We start from the raw sequence: 15,515 nt of genomic DNA, 5'->3' as shown, positions 1-15,515 counted from the left end.
GATTCGGTGCAGCTGACGTCGGGAGGCGTTGTCAAAGGGGAGGAAACGTTAACAGTTACAGGACGACTTGACACACGTCCGACATGCAAAAGGGATTTGGGGGTCGCACTTTGATTCATAACCAGCCTTTCATTTTTAAGACACGTTATGAAGGAAAGATAACGGAAACTGCGTGTTAACATTAGTTCGTTCTGGATACCTGTGTGTATTTAAAGTATGCACCTCGCGTGATCAACCCCCCCACCCCCAGGTAAAGAGTTCGAGGACGTTATGAATATGTACATAACCAAATATTAGCTGATGTATGATGGGTCAACATGCCTGTTGGAGAATGTTGTCCTGCTGTTGCCTATTGGAAGTCCTCAGCCAAGATGTCTTTGATAAAAATGACAAAGGAACATAAGACTTTGTGGATAAAGAACTCCAAAGGTTTTTTGTTGTTTTTTTTTAACATGAAATACACAGTTAAATTGCACATTTTGGGTAAAATACAAAATTACAGGGGACCATAGGGAAAGAGATACACTTGACCCTTATTGCAGTTGCTGCAATGCTAAATGTCACCGCTAGAGGTCGACAAAGGGTAACAATTTATTTTGTACCTGCTTTTCACACTAAATGCTAAAAGTGCCCGTAGGAACAGCCAGGCACATTTTGTCCTAAAAAGAGCTGAACATGGATATATCAAACTATTTCGATGTTATAAATACTGTGATTCTTTTAAAATCATTCGGTACGTTAAATGGTCTCTTAATTTTCAAACCATTCGGTCCAATTAGACCACTGCTCGGGTTAAAAATGGGCATGATGTGCCTCTCAATGTACTAATAGGAATGATAATGGTGTAATTTGTCCTACCTTAACAGATGCAATAGAGCTGTTAATCGAGCATGGTTTCAAACTACCGGGTTGTGCACACAGACACAAGCCTGAGACCCCCGTGGGTGTGCACAGGCTTTCAAATCTCTATTTTGCTTTAGCTTGTCATCGGCAACTGTAATCTACATTTATGGACCTCATCTAGTGTCTCAGGAGATGATACTCGGCATTAACTGGCTGGCCCACCAGAATCATTTAGACTCATGATTCTTTCAACCCAACAAATTGTTGACCATAATACACATGCAATGTCAACGTCTTTCTGAAAGAAGAAGGAAGCAGTTTATTGTCTTAACATTCCTGTGCATAATTGCAGAGAATCCGAGCCACTCCACAGTAACACTGTGATTTAGATATTTTTGAGTACAAAATAAAACAAACAGAATTAGACCGACAAACGAGAACTAGATAAGCAATCTACATCATTTCAACCTAAAGTGATAGGGATTTATTCATTTTATATACACACACACACACATCAACCCAGCTTTCCCAAAGTCCTGTGTAAATGACATACATCTGACATGGAATTGCACTCTTCATAACATCTTTAAATTTACTCAAGAAAAAATGAAAAACAGGAGTCTGGCTATGCAGACTTGACAAAATGAGACGCATTTCCTGATAATGGATACAGTATCAACTTTGAGGAATCTCCATTTGCAGAGAACAGCTGCTTCTCATAACTCTCCAGTGTTTATAGACCTGTTCTGTAGACGGCCAGGAGAGGGCCTAAAAAAGAGCAGGTACCAAGAACACACACACACACACACACACACACACACACACACACACACACACACACACACACACACACACACACACACACACACACACACACACACACACACACACACACACACACACACACACACACACACACACACACACACACACACACACACACACACACACACACACACACACACACACACACACACACACACACACACACACACACACACACACACACACACACACACACACACACACACACACACACACACACACACACACACACACACACACACACACACACACACACACACCACACACACACACACACACACACACACACACACACACACACACACACACACACACACACACACACACACACACACACACACACACACACACACACACACACACACACACACACACACACACACACACACACACACACACACACACACACACACACACACACACACACACACACACACACACACACACACACACACACACACACACACACACACACACACACACACACACACACACACACACACACACACACACACACACACACACACACACACACACACACACACACACACACACACACACACACACACACACACACACACACACACACACACACACACACACACACACACACACACACACACACACACACACACACACACACACACACACACACACACACACACACACACACACACACACACACACACACACACACACACACACACTTAAAGTAAACATTCACAGTTCACGCCATGTTATTTCCTCTTTGGTGCTCTTCTAGGGGCATCTCCTCCGTCCCCTTTGTCTTAACATTGCCCTCTATTGGCTTGGCAGGGCAGTGCGCTAAAAGCTGCTGTTGCTCCTCCAAAGCCTCCAAGTTCTGGGCTTGTTCTGCTTCCTGCTCCACCCCCGGAACCTCCCTGTGGTCACATTCAGCTACCCCATCCTCGTTTTCACAGTCTCTGTCCTTCTCCTCAGCTTCTTTCAGACTTGCTGGCTGTCCGTATTCCAAAACCTGATCCGTGTCCCCATTATCTTTTGTGCTGTACAGTTCACACAGGGACAGAGTACTCCTGAAAGCTCCCTCCTCCTCTCCAGCAGACCTCCTGTGCTGTCTTGTGGGCGGGCGCCTTTTGAATGATAGCCGTGCACGAGTCTGTGTGGAAAATATGGGTAAGAACCACCAGGAAATTTAGATTAAAAAAATAAATAAATGTAAACATAAAAATAAAATCAACCTTGATCTATAAGACAGATACGAGAATATACATGCATACACACACACACACACACACACACACACACACACACACACACACATATATATATTCAATTATTTCATACCATCGCATTATTTCCTGTACCTAGTCTCAGCATATGCGTGCGAGCAGTGCACACCATGTTACCTAGGGACTCTAACTAGGCTAAGGAGATTACATCTTCAATCCCCCTTGCAGCGGTACTCATGCACTGCTGGGGCATCTTGCTACAGCTTATCCAAGGCCTGCTTAAACAGAAGATGCAGAACGCCTGCTGAGAAACACGTCAACGGGTACTGGAACCCTGTGTCCGACCGTGACGTCACAGCGCAGTCGGCAAAAAGCGTGAGAAACATGTCGGGCCTCAATGTGACAGTAGCTCATGTTTGTAATTTAGTGACTCAGAACTCCTAAACAATGCTTACAAATGACCTGCAAGCAGAAATAAAATTAAATACCACGAGCTAGGGTCTTCTTCAACACGATACCGACAGTAATACCACACAACTAGTCCCACTGCAATATAAGAAGATAGTAACAAATAGCTCAGATCTATTTGTTCCATTTGTCAGGCCAATACGCAGCTTACGCTTACCTTGTTGATGCTCAGCAGCGGGGCGCCTTCAGGAGGGCCGTCGAAGCTGACAGCCACCTCCTCTTCACCGGACAGATGCGAGGGTCGCAGGGTAGGGCTCAGGGGGCTCTGCGGGCTGCAGGGTGTGGTCGGGGACAGCGGTGCTGGCTGAAGCGTCACCTCAGGACTCTTGTTGGGTGAAGGCAGCAGAGCAGTGGGCGACAGGGTGAGATTGGCCTGCAGTGGGAAAAGGAACATTCTGAAGCCTGGACACTATAATCTGAATACAACTTAAAATGGTCAAACACTGGCTTTCATTAAATGCATTAAAAAAATGTTTGAAAAAGAACACAGCTCTTTGAAATCTCGCCTGCACGAAGCACGGCCTGAAATTCCACTTGACGCGTCTCAAACAACACCAGTCATATTCAGTCCAAGAACTAAAAGAACATAATATCTGGAGTCGGTCCCCAAACCTCTGTTCAAGTTTAAAGCAGCGTATCCTACCTGCACTGGGGAGAAGAAGAAGAGGGAGAAGCGGCAGCCCTTTTGTCCCATGGCTGCCCACCGTGTGAATCTCTAACTGGCGGGTTTGTGCGAGGCTGGGGGGCCCGTGATCCCATTAGCTCATTAATCTGAGCCGATTGTGGCATCAGGGACAAGCCCGTCCCTTTATTCCCTCTCAGCATGCTCACAGCTCCGGCACCAGTGCCAACTGAACAGTGGATGGCAGTCATGATACACACTCCGGAATACTCCTGCCCGTTTACTACACCCTGTGATCACACTTCATTGGTGAGGACCGCTTTGGTTTTGTTTCCTATTTCTAATAAATATTCTAATGTTGAATGATGCATCTACCTGGAGTTTCTCAATGATGGGAGAGTTCTTCATCTTGATTTTAAAGGGATTTGGTGAGACGATGGTTTTCTGCAAGAGAACACAGTCAGACCAGAATGAATGAAAAGACAAATGTACAAAATCACCACAACGCCCATTTAAACCATGGGAAGCGGACATCTTTGGTGATACTTCCACTTTGTTTACAATGTGCACGGTCATTGTAGAGTATACTGGGCCATAGAAGCAAGAAATATGTGTTAGTATGAAATAAAATTATATTTTGCTGTTCATTCCTGTGATTTTTGACCTGTTGTGCAAAGCGACTTAGATCTGCTATAATGATAAGACTGTGACTGCTATAAAGCAAGGATAGGTTTGTGTGATTTGTTTGGTCAAGTCAATATTGTTTTTTCCACTGGAAGAAAACCAGCAGCACCACTTTCACAATGTTTGATCAGAAGAAAAAGAAAATAGATAAAATGTCCATTGGGCAACAGTAGTCTGTCGACTGTGGTGAAATCCAAGCCTGTTTTATGGAGACACACTAGTAGCAAATGGGTCAGTGAAGTAAAAAAATGACTTGCATCCGATTCATTATCATCTTTTTGGTTCTGCAACTTTAGGGAACATGGATGTCTTCTTCGAAATGGCAACTATGAACAAAAAGGAGGAGGAATTGTAAATAAAATCTGTAATCACAAGCGGTCCATACGCTACTCCATTTAATTTATAGGGCAGCTAAACAGAAATTTTTTGGGGTATATTTTTGCACGGAGGCTGTAACATAAGACATGAATAAAGTACCTCGTCATTTGAGGTGGGCATTGGTAGAATGTGACCTTTGAACCTTCCAGTCAGCTCAGCCACAGATGGCTTGGATGGAGAATCCTATTGGAAGAGGAAGACATTCAATCAAACAACCTACAAACACTTATCTTATGACAAAAGTTAGGAATATTTGCGTGTGAGCCTTTGCCCTGTAAGACGAGGCACAACAACCCCCTTCTGAGCACTGACTTAGTGAACAAAGAACGGTAAAAACACAAACAATACATTCCCTTAAAGTGTAAGTTCATCCCCAAGTCGGAGCCCAACGTATACCATTGCATAATTTAAATAATTCATCGTGTTTGAGAGAGGAGTTGCTCAGGGCCTGATGAGACAGCGTTAACATTATTTTTATTAAATATGTCAACTCATTTTCAGGATTGGCCTTGCAAGATTCAGGGTAGATTTTAAAATAGTTGACACGTTGAGCCATCTTTTCAACCGATGAAATGCAGATTTTGATAACTTTGGAAAGAAATGTCAATACGAACACTAGCACTGATGCGTTTCCTTAAAAGTAGTCATAAAAAAAAAACTTGTTAAAGTGTGCAGAGCCTCTTTGAGCATATCATGTGGATAGAGCCATTTTGCAGCTAAACAAGGAGATGTTCGAAGACAAAGAACAAGTCTCACTTCCCCTCTTCCATGTAGGAGAAAAATGCTGAAAGAGTGAACGTGCAAACTCCATCATGCTGTCCTTGCATCACACCAGGGACCTGTCCTTGGGGCCTCACACTCTTATCACTTCCCGGCCCCTTTACTTTATGTCTCTCCCACTATTCCCGAGCTGATTGCTAAACGTCCTTCCTCCATGCTGCCCTGTCATGACCATTGACTCACTCCTCAAACCACTGGCCTAAGTGATAAGTCGGTTGGCGGCTGCATGATGTAACGTGCATGAATGGGAGCCTTGACAAGAACTGTTTTTGTGCTAAGTATTTGGACAGTGAGTGGCTCTAGACATTTTGTTTGCGACGCGACAGCAGCACGAGATGTGTCAGGAGTGAGCAGATCCTCATGCATCACGTTGCCATGTCATGATCTGTGTTGTACGGTCACCGCTTGTGGTGCTCCGCCCTTTCCCCTTCCTGGCTTCGATGCCACATCTCATTTCCATCCGACTTTAATTGACCACTAAAAAGCTCATGTCACGTTTCCCAGGTGTGTGGACTCTCGGTTCCTTCCCTCCCTGCACAGTTTGAGCTGGAGCCCATAGATCTCCCAAGCTTGACACGGGTACACACATTCCACATGTTAATCACACGCTTTGTTTTCCTTCTCCCCCTTGTTCTCCACATGACCTCACCACCTTGCTCCCTCCACCCAAAACGTATTACAGCATCAGTTAGCCCCGCAGTGCCTCTGTTGACGCAGCTCTGTGCCCTAATCCACATCTCAACCCTCTTCCTGAGTTCTCCGTTCTCATCTGCGATAAATAGTAATCACCAGGGACCACCCACCCACCGCACCATTATTTTGTAACCTCCAATTGCTTAACTCTTTCATGTCCTTAAAAAAAAAGAAAAGCCCCCTTCCTTCAGAGCGCTAACTCTAGTCACAACAGTGCAGGCAAAGAAAACGGGTCCTTGTTTGGTTAAAATGCTGCTCAGGTGTTTTGGGCGTAGAAAAAAAAAAAAGAAATCCTAGTTTCAGATTTTCTGTAACTTTATTTAAATAAATATGACAAATGATTAAATAAAATATTTTTAAAAAAACATAATTTGTACATACTGTATACTTTTACTGTTCATTTTGGGAATGGAATTAAATGATTTTGTTAACCATTTCCCTGAGATGACAAAAGATACATTATTCCAATGAGCCATACAAGGCCTTCGGCTGGTTATCAGTATTGCATGTTTCACTCAACTGGGACCTCACGCTCTGTAGAAGAGTGGGAAACGTTGGTTCACTGGAGAGAGCAGGGCCAGCTCTATTTCTGGGCCCCGAGGCCTGGGAACAAGCCCCAGAGCTGTGGAGGCCGCCTGGATCACAGCTCTGCTCTGTAACCCCTCAGCTCCTCAGAGAGAGCGTCCCAGGATATACAAGACCACATCAGAAACATACTGTAATCTAGCATGCAGAGAAATTGAGCATGTCTAAACAAGGAACTACTAGAGAGAGAGAAAAAAAAAGCTCCTTAAAGCAGTGCCTTACCCATGTGATTAAAGTCTTACAAAAACGGGCCTGTGTCGTCGCTAAAAAGAAACTAGCTATTTCTGAACTCTGACTTCCATGGAAACAGATCCTTTAGCTGTTGCTTGCTTTACAGTTACACATGTAAAAAAAAAAATGCGCTAGTTTGAATTCCCAGGGTCAGTTAGGAAAATATGATGTGGTTAATCCAAATATACTGTATTTGCAGTGCAGGACATTGCCACTATTGTGTCCATGTCTTTGTAGATCTTTGCTTGGCTCCTGGAGACCTTGCCCTGTGGATACCGTTACCATCACTTGAGTACACATTAACACTGCTGGAAGTTCCTTTGGAGCAATGCAGTGGAGCTGCCGAGTGGACGACTTTGGTGGCGGTCTATTATACCAATCGTTGAATGTCAAAGATAATGCTGCTTTCAAGAAATAACTAATAAAGTTAAAGATGCAATCTTTTGTTTTTTTTATTTGTGCCAAAATAAAAACGGTTGTGTGCATCCTTAGCAAACTGTATCTTGAGGAGTACAGGTTCATCCCAACCAGCCGACGCAGACATGAGGTTTAGTGTATACCGGCGGATGTGGAGAGAGAACACAGAGACAAACAGATCACACAAAGCCTGCTATTGTTCCCATTATTCCAATTTCCAGAGGTAGAGGGGAAAAGAAGAAGCACATGATAGCAGTCTATGAATCCAAACATGTTTGATAGCGCAGCGGTGGTCAGAGTGTAATCCACCGTGGAGCTGACGAAGACGACGTCCGGCTCAGGATCTTTAACCCTTCTTGAGGAACTCTCAATCCCCATAAACTCACAAGCGGTGAGGAAATCTGTGAAAGTGAAGATAAAGTGCACCAAAGCGCAGCAGTTGAGCAGAGCACTTTCGCCTAGCATAATGGCTTCAGTTTGAGTCCGCAGGTATTTGTTTTGACAAGTCAGCGTGTTCTGCCAGGAGGAAAAACCAGCGGAGTGGGCACCTTCTTTTTAAAAAGCATCCAGAGAGAGGGAAAATAAATCCAGATTACCCGGGAACAGAAAGCAAAAACGGAAATATTCACCGTTCTCAAATGTGAGAAATGCAACAACAAATCAGTCAAGACCCCCAGGATGCTTTAGAGATCTGTTGTTTAACTGCAATTTGACTGGCAAATTATGAAGATATGAGAACAGATGACAGTGGACTGCATTGTGATATTTCAATGCGATAACTACAGCAGCCTGCCTAATAGTCTGAACTGTTGTGCAATGAGAAGGCAGGGATACGGAGAGTCAACACATGTCAACAGCTCACAGCAGACAGGACGTCCACCACATGTTGGAAGCTATGCAAGAAAACTGTGATACAAGCGCCCGTTGGGGGTTCTACATGGTGTTCTGGTATCCTCATCCTCTGATCCAGCAATCACAAAGACAAAAAACATCTGGACAGTGGATCAGATAGTTGTTGTGGAGGTTGGCTGAGAAGAACAGACGTGGGATGACATCACTCAGTAAAGCGCTGCACCTTCCCTACAACGTTGTGCAAGTCCTGAGAGGTTCATCGCAACAGAGCTCGGCATCCATTCAGTCCACCGCAGGCCTGACACATTGCTACTTGAGGATGCAATATTCTACGTAGAAACTCTGACAGGGACCATTCTCCATGCAGTTTTTGAATCAATGGCTTTGACTCCCGATGGAGTATTTGTACACATGTTGCAGAGTTTACTTAAAGCTACAACGAGAAACTTTAATTTGGTGCTGATCTTGGCGGTTCTGGAGGACAGACGTGGCCGTGTTTGCAAACACCAGAATCCCTTTAGAAAACCTCTAATTTTACTGCAGCAGGGTCCGACAGTCTGCCCCTTTCAATCCAGGTTCTGGCTCTGCCGTGCCTCCTTTCTCTCAATATGGTCCGCGTGGTGACGGTGTTGGCTCCCAGAAGGGACCGGCAGAGCAACCAGACATAGCTCCACTCCTGGCCTGTAGAGAAGATGCTGCTTTCAGATGGTACGCATTAAAAAAAAACAACAATCTTCTCCCTGATGGTCTCATTTACTTATAAATCATATAGACACATCAGTGTTAAATTGAGTTGTTTCATAACCAGTTAAAAGTTCCCCATAGTAACTAGTAAAGTAAAGGATATGGCTAGTTTTAGGTCACATATTATTGAGTAGTTTTGGTTTCAGCCAGCAGTTAATGTTCATGCTCAAACTTGCAGCGTGCACCTGCCTTCTAAGCCTCAAACCCTAGCCTACAAATCTCAATATTTCACAAAAAGCAAAACTTGCAAAGTACCAGCAGCTTGCAGCACTTATTGTATCTGCACTCCTTTCTCCCAAAAAAGGAAATAAAGAGCATGGCTTGATGCCAAATTTAGAAGAGGGTGGTTGAGGAGGGGCAGGCAGTATGGGTTAACTGCTCTGCTGGGAGATTTGCAAGTTAGTTATAAAGTCATGATGATATCGTTTTTTAATGAAGTTTCCACTTCCTCCATCTGGCTCACTGCTCTCAGATCCCATCTGCACGAATCTCACATTTGTAGACTTAATGCTGACTAAATTCAACATGTTTGAGAATCTGCAGATACCCGAGACGGCTCATTGCCTGACTCAGGCTGCATCTCAGTCTCCATCCCTGACATAACTTCCTTGAAAGTGTGTGTGTTTTTCTTTTACAGTGTCCTCCTCCCCCCCGCTATCTTGTGTGTAGTTCCCACCTAGGCTATCTCTCTGCCCCACACACTGGAGGAGCAGGGTCTGACACAACCTCCTCTCTGATAGCAGGACTGACACAGCATCATGTGTAGCATGAGGGCAATACATTATAACAATGTACAGGATAACAACAACCACTCTGCTATAAAAAAAAGCAGCTCTGGAATTTTTAAGGCTTTAAGAAGCATTTGATTGGTCGTAAAAGGCGCATATATCCTCCGATGAGCAAAGCTTACACAAGAGAAGTCAGCTCACACAGGAACTAGTTCATTTTGCACAAAACTAATTCAATTTCTTCACCGGTGAAACCAAATATGTTGTGAATATATGAATATTCTGCAGAAACGGTGCACTTCCTGCATTTTACTTCTCTTTTGATTTGATCTGTAAAGTCCTGGTCAAGGTTTGTCCTACAGCATTATCACTACCGATCACGGCTCTGAAGCACGTTAATGAACTGTGTGGACTAATACAATCAGATTACATCTATACATCAGCCGTAATGAGACCTTGGAATAGAAAGCGTGTTAAAGATGTGGAGCCTCTCCTTGATGCTTTAAAGTCCACTGAGCTTCACGATCAGTTAGGTGTCCGTTTCATGACAGAGTGAACCATTCATACTGGCCTGAAACACACACAGCTTAATGTACACCTCAGGCTGCATCGGTCACCAGAACTGAACTAAATGCTTTGTCATAACCTTACACACTTTCAAAAGGACGTTTTATTTGCTGTGACACTAGATGCTTTTGGTGGATCTAGAAGTATAGTTGTAGTACTAAGTAGTAGGCATAGAACTATTCAGTCCATAATAATAGTGCAACACTAAGTAAATGACTGTTGTAAAGCAAAATAGGGAAAATACAGACTCATTAGCAAACGTCTGGCTGGTACAGACTGAGTTCCTCTGTTAGTGGTCTCTTAACTTTACTATGAATTATTAATACATGTGCATGCCATATGGTTGGCAAGGCAATCCCAAATACTCACTCCTCTAGCAGTGGTGTTGTTTTTCCAGCAAAGGAAAACCTCCCCCCCCCACCCAATCCAACACTCAGGTGCACGCACAAACAGTCCAGTTTGTCCACTTCATAGTTTGTCGTTCCGATACAGGAAACACAACATTTTAGAATTTCCATGCCTCCTAGAAACACACATCATTTTAACTAAAAAGGTGATGTCATCAAAGAGCAAAGCTTATGCAGTTTAAATGATGGTGAGTGCGAGACTGACTTTACAGGCTCGTTGTATTAAGTCAATTCGTTGTTTATGTTTGTTTTAATGCTGAATGACTTATTTCCCATAAAACGTATGAGCACTAGCCCTTTCTATAAACACAAGATCATCGTGAAATCCCTGAGTTTACATTTCTAACAGGGCCTTGGATAGGTAGTTGTTCACCGAGATCAGATGGTTAACAAGTGGCAAGTGAGCTTTCAGTTGCAGTGCTGCTCATTGTCACCAATCTCTAAATCAGCTTGTGATATTGGTTGGGTTTGAGAGGCTTCTTCTAGGAACAACCTGGAGTCACCAATAAAAGTTGAACCTGCTTCCCATTGCAGCCTTTCCGCTTGCTGCAGGTTTGTTTCTCTCAAAACATCCAGGCTGTCATAAGCTTGTTGATTAAGTCCCTGCCCTTTGTACACATCGCCCGTCGCTACTACCGATTGGATGGTTTAGTGAGGTCGTCGGATCGGCCCCGCCGGAGTTGGCAACGACACTGGCGGAGTGCCGAGAAGACAAAGGTGACTATCTAGAACACTTTCTTCGGTTAAAGTGATTTAAAGAGCGCAACTACTGTATATCAGAAACAAAAATGTTGACCTAAGAAACCCCCTTTATCTTTTATCAGTCAAATTTTCTGTCTCCAAATTTTGGCAAAAGGGAACGATTATGTTTTTGGATCCAAGCTGAACTGGAAAGCATATCGGAGTCCTAATGTTGGGTGGTGTAAGGATGTGAGAGTAGTTCTGTGGCAGATAACTAATGTGCTCCGTCACGTGCTGGTGGGTGGGGTGGGGTGGGGTGTGGGGGGGAAGGGCGTTGCTCTTCCTATTTGCCACATGACATGAAATACTAGAATAATGTGTTAAACAAGTCAGAGGGAACAGCTTGTTATGCTGGGAGGAGGCCACAAACCTGGGACCAAAACCTGCACTAAAAGAAAATGGACTTCCATGAAGAAGAACATGTTGTTTTAAATCCAGTGCAAGTGGGTGAAGGGTGGTTCGAGAAGAGAAAGCTTGGCACGTCCACATTCACAGCACACATTCAACACTGGCTCACGATAGATGTTCTTTTCTCTCCATTCTGGTTACTTGGAATGAAGTCGTTAACACAAACCCCACTTTTAAACCCCATCAGCCGGATGCTCAACCGTACATGTTTATGTTGAGGTGCGTTTGTTGAAAACAGAACAACTACACCCTCAGGAAAGAAAAGCACAGTCATCTTTTCACATAAAACGTAACATTTGGATTATAAGTCAAACATGGCATCACCGATAATGTGTATAGAGTTAAGAGGTACATAATGTGAAGATTATGAACTTTTAAAGGGAGGAGTAGCCAACACATCTACACGTTCATAGTACTTTATGGTGTAAGATTCTGAATACATAGATATACTGACATAAATACAATACTGACATAAATGCAATATTATTATTTGTAAAATGGCTGCACTACCTTGTTCCTTCAAAAATATCACAGAAAATACAGACCATTAAAAATACTAGTTACTCACTGAGGTCCTATGTAATGTTTTAATTCCAACCACACACACACATAAAATACATGTTAAAACCATCTGCTCAAGTGGCCAGAAAGTACAGGCTAGAACAGAAAGCTGTGCTCAGAGTAGAGTTGTTACCTCCATCCTGGGGAAATGCCAGAGATCGTCCCCTTCTGCTTCTTTTTGTTGTTGTTATTGTTGTGGCTGTTTTTCGACCTGTTGGAGCAAACTGCCTTCTGCTTGAGAGGAGACCGAGGAGCGCAGCGCAGACAGAGAGCAGCTCTGTGTTTATATCTGGAGCCAAATGAGGCTCATGCACGAGGAGGAGGAGGAGGAGGAGGAGGAGGAGGAGGAGGAGGAGGAGGAGGAGGAGGAGGAGGAGGAGGAGGAGGAGGAGGAGAACCTTTACGCGCATTTGGTTCCGTCCGCCGCGCCGCAAATTAGTCAGGAAAAACTAAACCAAAACGACTTCTGCTACAGACTATCACAATAATAATACGGATTAAAAAATGGAACGGTTGCGCTGAATTATTAGGCTAAACCTCCAGGACTTCACATGATTAACAAATATATATTTTTAGATTGTAAAATACCGTAAGTCCGACTGTGCTGTTGGTGCAATCCAATAAGTTAACAGACTGGAGCATCTACAATGGTCCATGATCCGTTGGTGTTATTTCACCATTAGATGGCTACAGTGACAGTACATACACTTAAACAGTCTACACGAATCCTTACTCGTGGCCGTATCAATGCACACTAGGAAACACAATTCCTTGAAAAATGGGGCGGCTTAGTTTTTAATCAATTTACCGACCAATCCAAGCTGCAGGCCTGCTTTATATGAGCCACAATGTTCAATCATGTGTGTTCTCACACCTGGCCACAACTAAATGAGTTAAGTCACCATGTGGCCAGCTGATGGGAAACACCTGCCGTGACGTCATTGATTAAAACCGGCGCAACACTGCAGCATAGCGCCGGTTTTCTGCCCAATGTCACAAACTACTCTATTCACCCTTTCAGACGATGCCTACTTTATAGCTAGAATGAGCCTCCATATGCAGACTTTTAATTCGAAAGCAGTGTTTTCTACTGTCTATGCTGTCTTCACAGCTGTGTGAGGTGGGGCATCACCAACTAACTATAGCATAGGAACTTGTTGGGTAGCTATTTAGCTGTTCCTCCACCAATACATTGACCCTGATTAAAAAAAAAACAATAAACTTTATTATTCATATATGCTCTTGTGGCACAACTATTCTTCATATGTATCATCAACACTTCCCAACAATTCCTGTAGTTTAAAAATAGACCAACTTAAAAACATATAAAAGCAGATAAATAGTATCTATTATGAATTGCACTTCATGTATGGACCATATGGCTGCAGGGTTTTTATTAGGTCCAGGCCTAAAAGTGCATATCTAAAATGCCTGCAGTAAGTCTGCACCTGTAACAACTTCATCATGTGCATTGCAAGATTGGCAAGAATGTGAAAATTACTTATGGCTGCTTTTTAGTTATTTATTCTCATTTTTGAGTTTTCGTAAAAGGACGAAATATCTGGAAGCAGCTCTGCTTCCTGCACGGGGCCCGGAGGAATGCACTTAAGTGCCTTTGGGATGTGGTAATGTAGAGAAGCCATCTAAGCTAATGGATTGGTTTCCAACTCACCAACAACACAACGCACAGCTGCAGGAGCGACCGTTCCTCTTCATGCTGGTATATAATATTCTATCCAGTACTTAGTCATGATGGAGAGAAATAACATTACTGTCCTTAAGTCTGGTGAATTAGCTGCTGAATTTGCTCATGTAAAAAAAATGCATTATGATCCTCATCCAAGCCTAAGATGTTTATTTACAAAAAGCAAGTTGTGATCTGGTTTCAAAGGTTTGAAACCCACAAACAAACAGGTTCTGTTTACAATTTTCTGTTCGTAGGCCAAATTTCAAACACTGTTCATGCCTCCAAATTGCAGAGAATACGACTATTGATTTAGAGAAAGAAACAGAACAATGGCTCCTCTGGGCGGGACATGGCTCATTAGACAACGGAAACTGTTTCCTAAAAACTTTAGGAGACAAGGTGATTTGTGCTTTATAAATTAAGCTTATTATCATTGCTGCGATTAAAGGCATTGGAATACACCCTGGGAGTGCCTGATGGTTTGTAGAAGCCAAAGACACATTTGTGTTTGTTGTCTTCCTGCCATCCAGCTGTGACAACGAGAGCAGAATGAAAGCGAGGTGGCACCGGCACACGCCTGGCTCTTTGTGGTAGAGAGACATGATTGCCAAAGTGGTGAACTGGATTAAACATTTCAGGCTCTTATGTTTAAAGCTTTTGGGTTCGGTGAGGAGATGAGAGAGAGAGCGATGGCACCAGATGCCGTGAAGAGAAGAGAAACCAACAGGATAGATGGTGAACCCCCGCAGACTTTCTAGAAAGAGTTATTGTGCAGACCCTTCTCCTAAATGTCCTCTATTTCAGTGTAGCTTCCTGAGCCCAGATGCATGGACCAGCAGGCACAGGGAGCCAAACAGGAAGTGAATATGTGTGGCTGATAATTTGTGGAAAAGGGCTGAAAGGGGAAGCTGATAAAGATTTCTGACAGGGACAAGAGAAAACCCGAAACTTTAAACTTAAAGAGCAGCGTTTGTGTAGTTTAACACATCGTACATACACAGTGTGTCCCCCCTGACAGCCGTAGCCTTTGGCTCCCCCCTCTGGTGGAAAAGACCACTGAAATGATGGCATGCTCAAATGTAT

The 15,515-nt window shown here is 43.5% G+C and overlaps 1 protein-coding gene across 2 annotated transcripts; it reads right to left on the bottom strand.

The window, feature by feature from the left end:
• Window positions 1-2,340: 2,340 nt before the first annotated feature.
• On the bottom strand, window positions 2,341-13,062 carry zgc:153184 (uncharacterized protein LOC751652 homolog). Of its 2 annotated transcripts, XM_034549241.1 has the most exons (6): window positions 12,879-13,062; window positions 5,131-5,214; window positions 4,911-4,979; window positions 4,345-4,413; window positions 3,505-3,720; window positions 2,341-2,806 (listed from the first exon to the last, which is right to left on the bottom strand). In XM_034549241.1, the coding sequence occupies exons 1-6, from the start codon at window positions 12,882-12,884 to the stop codon at window positions 2,396-2,398; spliced, it is 855 nt and encodes a 284-aa protein (XP_034405132.1). In that variant the 5' UTR covers window positions 12,885-13,062; the 3' UTR covers window positions 2,341-2,395. The 2 variants fall into 2 exon arrangements, with proteins under 2 accessions (XP_034405132.1, XP_034405134.1); XM_034549243.1 differs by lacking the exon at window positions 4,911-4,979.
• Window positions 13,063-15,515: the final 2,453 nt, after the last annotated feature.

Source organism: Cyclopterus lumpus, chromosome 13 (assembly GCF_009769545.1).
Source record: "Cyclopterus lumpus isolate fCycLum1 chromosome 13, fCycLum1.pri, whole genome shotgun sequence".
In the NCBI taxonomy this organism is placed as follows: domain Eukaryota; kingdom Metazoa; phylum Chordata; class Actinopteri; order Perciformes; family Cyclopteridae; genus Cyclopterus; species Cyclopterus lumpus.
The sequence above is the reverse complement of the archived record's forward strand: the minus strand, read 5'-3'. Positions and strand labels throughout refer to the sequence as shown.